This window comes from Acyrthosiphon pisum, chromosome A3 (assembly GCF_005508785.2).
Source record: "Acyrthosiphon pisum isolate AL4f chromosome A3, pea_aphid_22Mar2018_4r6ur, whole genome shotgun sequence".
NCBI lineage: Eukaryota > Metazoa > Arthropoda > Insecta > Hemiptera > Aphididae > Acyrthosiphon > Acyrthosiphon pisum.
In genome coordinates this window covers 41,463,568-41,469,961 of record NC_042496.1, presented here as the reverse complement: position 1 = coordinate 41,469,961, position 6,394 = coordinate 41,463,568, and the positions used below count along the sequence as shown (strand labels likewise).

The following is a 6,394-nucleotide window of genomic DNA, read 5'->3' as shown; positions in this document are numbered from 1 at the left end:
GACTTCGAGCGTCTTGGATTTTATTTCAGTCAGTATGTCAATAACTTTAAAAATATTTGGATGAGCAGTACCTATTGAATTCGCTCTTGAATTTACTGTGAAATGATACATAGCCATTTGTGGTCAAAGAAAGGAAAAATGAACACTAAACTTTCGGGATTTTTGATATTATCCGAATGTCCGATATTTTTGGTATTTTGTTTTAAAAATGAATATTAAATTTAAATTTAAATTATACAACGGTAGGCATACAGCATACACTATACCAGTGGTTTTCAACCTTTTTGGGTCTACGGCTCCTTTTGATTTTGAAATCAAATATACGGCTCCCGTACGCAAATTTAAAACAAACAATTAATTTACATTATTCAATCCAACTTTATTCAATGGCGAAATCTGTTGATCGGCCGATCTATCTCTCACATACCCAAGTGCGTACAACATGATTAGGCGTGCAGACTTACACGGCAGCGAAAAGTAGATAACAAAAACTATAAATTATTACAATTTTTTTTTAGTTTTCGAACGCGGCTCATTTGATAATAACCGACGACGCCCCTGCAGGGAGTCGCGACGCACAGGTTGAAAACCACTGCACTATACCGATATATCGACCCCAAATCGTTACACAGGTATTACGGTTAGTCGTTTGGGAATTTACCTGTCGTAAACTACCGTCGTTTATATCGTAGCAAAGATCATAGCGGTGACGATAATGGACGTTATTTCAAGTTGCATATTAAACTACCTGACTGCCTAGCTGACTAATGACCATTAGAATTAAGCTGGATGAATGCTAGGATGAATTGCTCCATGGAGAATGAAGCTGTCTATAGACTCTATTGAAGTGCTTTGGACTAGAGTAGTAACTAGTAACTATACTTACAACTCGTACTATAAACTTGGATTTTGACTATGAAAATGCAGTACGATAGAAGATATTTTGTAATAGGGATAATTATTTTTTATGCGGAACATCTAATGCGGTGTGTGGGGAGGCTGTGGCGTGGTGACGTCGCCACACTCGCGAACATCCAACGCGCCTTTAAAATAAAGAATAAATATTCTTAAAAAAATCTAAATATTCTGTTATTGATTATGCTATGTTTATTTCCTTTAATAAGCCATACTTTCAATTTTCATGAATTTTTTTATACAAAATAATTTCGATGGTCAACATCTGCCAGGCGTCCAGCTACAGCTCACTTTTTTTTAATAATCTAAATAGTTAATTGCCTGGTTATCATTGACTCGTGCTTAAAAACATTTTTACTTATAGTTTAATACCAAAATCGAACACTGTGTGTTTTTCTCGAAATTAAGTGCTGCAAATCAGAGGCGTACCCAGAATTTTTTTATGGGGGGGGGGTCCAAAATTTTTATTTTATTTGTTCTCTAATTATAGTTAAAGTTTAATTCATTACCAACATATTACTGTTAATAACTATAATATAGTTAGTAGTTACAATAGTAATATAAATTAAACACGGTTTATACATTATAAATTATAATATAATAATATAATCTATAACCTTTGTATACTGAAGATAATGGGAAATATTAAAATACACTGTAAACCTACTCTTATAATACGATTTACTATTAAACAATTGTGTAAATGTAGATATCTCAATGGAGGGGGTCCGGACCCGAAAACCCCCCCTTGGGTACGCCCCTGCTGCAAATTAATGAACGTACCTACCTAATGACATGTACTTTGTATAACATTTTTTTTGATATTTATTTGAATATTATAAATGTATAAAAATATAAATTATGTTAAGTTAATACTTATTATGAACAGCAATAAATGATAGCATAACATTGCTCAGTTTCACTTAGCTAATACTGCTCAACTGTTGTATAACCATTGCTAAGTCGAGCCCAATATTAAGCCATTTTTTAGCATAGCCTACGTATAGGTAACTAATATAATGTGAAATATTATATTATATTTTATTGTGATTGCGCAACTACTGTTTAGCTACTTTATGCACTTGTATAAAGTGATGGATGTACTTATGCATAGTAAAATATACTAATATGCGTTTGATAATATTAACCATTAGAAACAATTTATATTGATATAATAACCATCATAACCAGGCGAGTGGTAAACAGAGAAGTCTACAATGTAGGTAGGTATTAGGTATATCTAATTATTTACTTAGAAATAGTTATTTATTGTCTTTTTTAGACAGGTATATCAATAATATATTAAAGTAAAATAACATTTAGATTTGGATAATGGATTAACCATTTTACAATGGTATAATAAATTATAGTATTAATACCTATAAAAATAAAAATTATACTTAAGGTAAATTTAATTTTGATTAGATAAGTAAATACTAGATTAACCTTTATCTGAGGTTGATTTTGTATTAAACAAACAATATACCAATGGTCTATTGTTCATACCCATCCTTAATTTATTGGTAGGTATCTAAATGCATGTGCATGACATGTGGATAATATATATTTGTATTTTTCCATCTTCTTCCGAAAATGTATTTTTGTATATCTACTTGCCTGTTTTGAAAATATTATAATGCACCATAAATACTTAAAAAATTATAATATATTCAACAAATGCTACAAAAATATTTTTACTCTTTGATTTTAACAAATGAAAAAATAATAAATTTACATATTATTGGTATACATATTATAATGTTATTCAATAGTGTGACAAAATATATACCTATTTCACGGATACAATTGTAAACTATAATGATAAAAGTGCACCTACCACGGCATTGGATCGTGTTTGATGGAATAGTGGTGTGTGATAAGTTTCTTTTAAATATTAATAATATTATTACAATAAACAAATAATGTATAAGTAAAGTCTTCATTATATAAAATAAAAAAAAATAAAAATATTGAGTACAAAATTTACAGTATTGATTTTTGAATCGTATTAATGTACCTATATATTATGTACCTAATATCTGGTTTTAAGACTAACAATAATTAATTTATTGGCTGTTGTCTTTCACATATATTTATATTTATGAAATATTATATTTCATAAATATAAATATAGTGTAGACAATTTAGAGAAGCTTTAATCAAATGAAAAATAATCAGTCACTTTTGTACAAAATTGTATCATGTATCATGCTCTGGTCATTTTGTGGTTCGAGGACTTGTTTCTGCCGTGCAATATGTCCTGGATTTCTTGAAGTGTCTTGCCTTCGGTTTGTGGCAACAAAAACGCCGTAAACAACAGCGCAAATATACAGCACACGGCAAATATCCAAAATACAGAATATATGCCGATGGCATCGGACACCGCACTAAACAACTTTGTCAATACGAAGCCCAGAAGCCAGCAGAAACTGGCCGTTAAAGCCGAAGCCCCGGACTTAAGATTGGTCGGGAATATCTCTCCCATAATAGCCCATGGCAGCGGACCGAAACCTGAAAATTGTTTCAAAATGTAATAGGTTCAAGTCATTAGTGTTCATCTCTATAGGTCCATCAGGTATGGTATACGCATATAGTCATATAAGTATACCTAAGTACTATATGTAATATCTAAAACTTTGTATAGGTAGTCAATACTCAATATTAGACAGGTAGTAACATACCAACATACCATATACGGTAATATATAATCACCGGCACAACATATCATATTGTTTCATTATACGGTTTAAAAAAAAATATGTAGATAACGTACCAAGACAATAAGTGATAATGAAAAGCACCAAACTTGTGACCGGTAACCATCCGATAGAACTCACATCACTTCCTGATTCTTGTAAGTAGAAAAACAGGCCAAGCGTTCCCTGAAGTATAACAATAGAAAAATGGACTTTTATAAAAATATTAAATAATATACTGTGCACTGCAGTAGGTATAAGTAACAAAGTGAATAATATTTCAGAAAGCGTTAACATATTATAATATAGTTGAACGACTCGCGTTCAAATTAATAATATTATTTTATATTTAAACATACGTGTACCTATGCAGGTATATGACCGATGTTGAGACTTGGTTAATATATTTCGTACTTACGTCAGTAATTGCCATTCCGATTGCCGAAATGTACAGCAGCATTCTCATGGTAGTTATCTTAGCCAATGTCGGCGTCAGACCGGCAGCGAACAACATCACCGTCCCGACGATTATTGTGGACACGCTGGCAGAGAGTTCGACGCCAGTTTTCAAGAAAATTTTCTCGCTGTACAGCAGCACCACGTTGATGCCGCTGAGCTGCTGCCAAGCTACCATGGCACAGGATATGATCACCGCCTTGATGTTACCTCTGTTGGAGAAAAGTTCGCCGAAACCAGACTTTTGTTTCTTCGATTCGTCAACGGATTTCTGTAATGCAAACGATGGATTAGTATTTATTACTATAAATATATATTATATACTATCATTATTTCCCTACTAAATACAATACATATAGTAAAGTCCATAATGTGTAAACGATATATAATTAAGAGTCATTTTTTTTAAAACGTTTTCAAGGGTGTTTTTCTATGGTTTTTTTTTTATTGGAAAATCAACACGCGTGACCTATAATATTATAATATGCTTTATTATAACTTATAAGTATATGATTGGAAGTTTGGACGACTTTTATGAGATAAGGTTTGAGTATTATTAGATATATATGGTTCAGGGACGGCTCGTGATGTTCTTAGCTTATGGTACACACTACACATAAAATAATGACTGAAATTAATAACATAATTAATGCTAAATAGGTATTACATTAAAGAATATTTTATCAAATATAAGTATATAGTATACTATGATGGTTTAATAAATAATATTCGGCACAAATACATAGGTAAAAAAACAGAAACATTGTAATTAACAATTACATTTAAAAATATTAAAAAGACAACAAATTATTATGTTTTTGTATAGCAGATGGTTTTGACTATTAAGCCCTCTCTCATTAAAAAAAAAAAAACCATCAAACCGCGTGTCCGGTGACAGTACATAATATATGCGTCGTATAATATTACGGAGGGATAATGTTCTTGTGTACGTACCTTGATCTCTTCGAGCTCTTTGATCAGAGCTGTCTCTTGTGGGTTACCGCGCAACCACCTCAACGATTCCATGGCCTTCTGCTCTCCCCCTGGCCGTATCAACAGCGATTGTGGCGAGTCCGGCATCCACACGAACATGCCGAAACACAGGACGGGTGTCGCCAGGGACACGATGACCAACGTCAGGTATGAAGTGTATGGTCCGACAATGTATTCGAGTAAAAATCCGACGACCAAGAAGAACTGCATCAGTGTGCCCAACGACGATCTCAAACGCATCTAAATAATAATAATACGTTATTATGTACAATCCTAAACATATACAAATAGCGAGATTCACTAATCGACCGTAATTCCATATTATGTTATGTTATACTTCAAATATAATACAAATATGCATATTATAAACAGCAATCGAATGGGATTCACAGTGTCAACTATACTATATGTCTATAAGGTGAATACGCCCTAATTCGTATTATAATAATTACGATGATGGCGTAGCTTACATATTATTATAATAATTCGTATACGAATGAGCCAATATAGTGGATTGATATCGTGAATCATGATTGTAATATTATATAAACGATTCCAAACAGTTTTTTAATATAGGTATTAAATTTGTTTAAAAATGAACCATATGGATGGAAACTGAAATTGAATAGATATATTATATTATAGTTATACGCAGTTATGATATTATAATAATAAATTGTTATTTGTTATTATATTATTCAAGTACATCGCAGCCACAAAGTATGCTGTTATATAATAATTCTTTTATGTCATTTGAACTTAAAACATAAACAAACAATATTTAATTGAAATTTGCACAAGTGTAAATAGTTAATAATTAAATTATATTACCTAATATTAAAAATTGTAGTCATCTTATTTACGAAAATCATGTTTATTATTTGTAATCAATTAATTAAATTCGTGATACAGAAAATGTATGAATAAAATATGTAAAATATGGTAAAATAGTCAAAACGACTGAAAAAAACGTGTGCAATATACCTCTTAAAATAGTTTTTGAGATCTTGCATACAATAAAAAAATATAAACCTAATTTATTGCTTTCATGGTATGTATTTTATCAGCTTACACGTATTCACATGCTTAGTATCTATATAATAATTAATAATATTCCTGTAAGTGAAAAATTATTAATTTATTTATTAATAATATATCTGTATTTTAAACAAAAACCACAGACGTGATAGTGTTCCTTACTCTCTTCAATATTATATTCGTATAGTTGTCAGAGATTTTCCCGCAATCGTCTGTCATATTAGATGTACTAATGTACGTACCTACCATAAATCATAACCAGTGTTGAGACCAGATAAGTAAAATTATCTAGATAT

At 31.0% G+C, this 6,394-nt stretch overlaps 1 protein-coding gene across 1 annotated transcript in view; it reads right to left on the bottom strand.

The window, feature by feature from the left end:
• Nucleotides 1-2,563: 2,563 nt before the first annotated feature.
• LOC100163094 (facilitated trehalose transporter Tret1) overlaps nucleotides 2,564-6,394 on the bottom strand; it is a 13,554-nt gene continuing 9,723 nt past the window's right edge. Inside the window, exons 3-6 of the mRNA XM_029491658.1 lie at nucleotides 5,022-5,300; nucleotides 4,030-4,338; nucleotides 3,689-3,797; nucleotides 2,564-3,426 (exon numbers count right to left, since the gene is read on the bottom strand). Coding sequence (XP_029347518.1) covers nucleotides 3,122-3,426; nucleotides 3,689-3,797; nucleotides 4,030-4,338; nucleotides 5,022-5,300 — 1,002 coding nt within the window. The 3' untranslated portion in view covers nucleotides 2,564-3,121. The remainder of the gene's footprint in view (nucleotides 3,427-3,688; nucleotides 3,798-4,029; nucleotides 4,339-5,021; nucleotides 5,301-6,394) is intronic.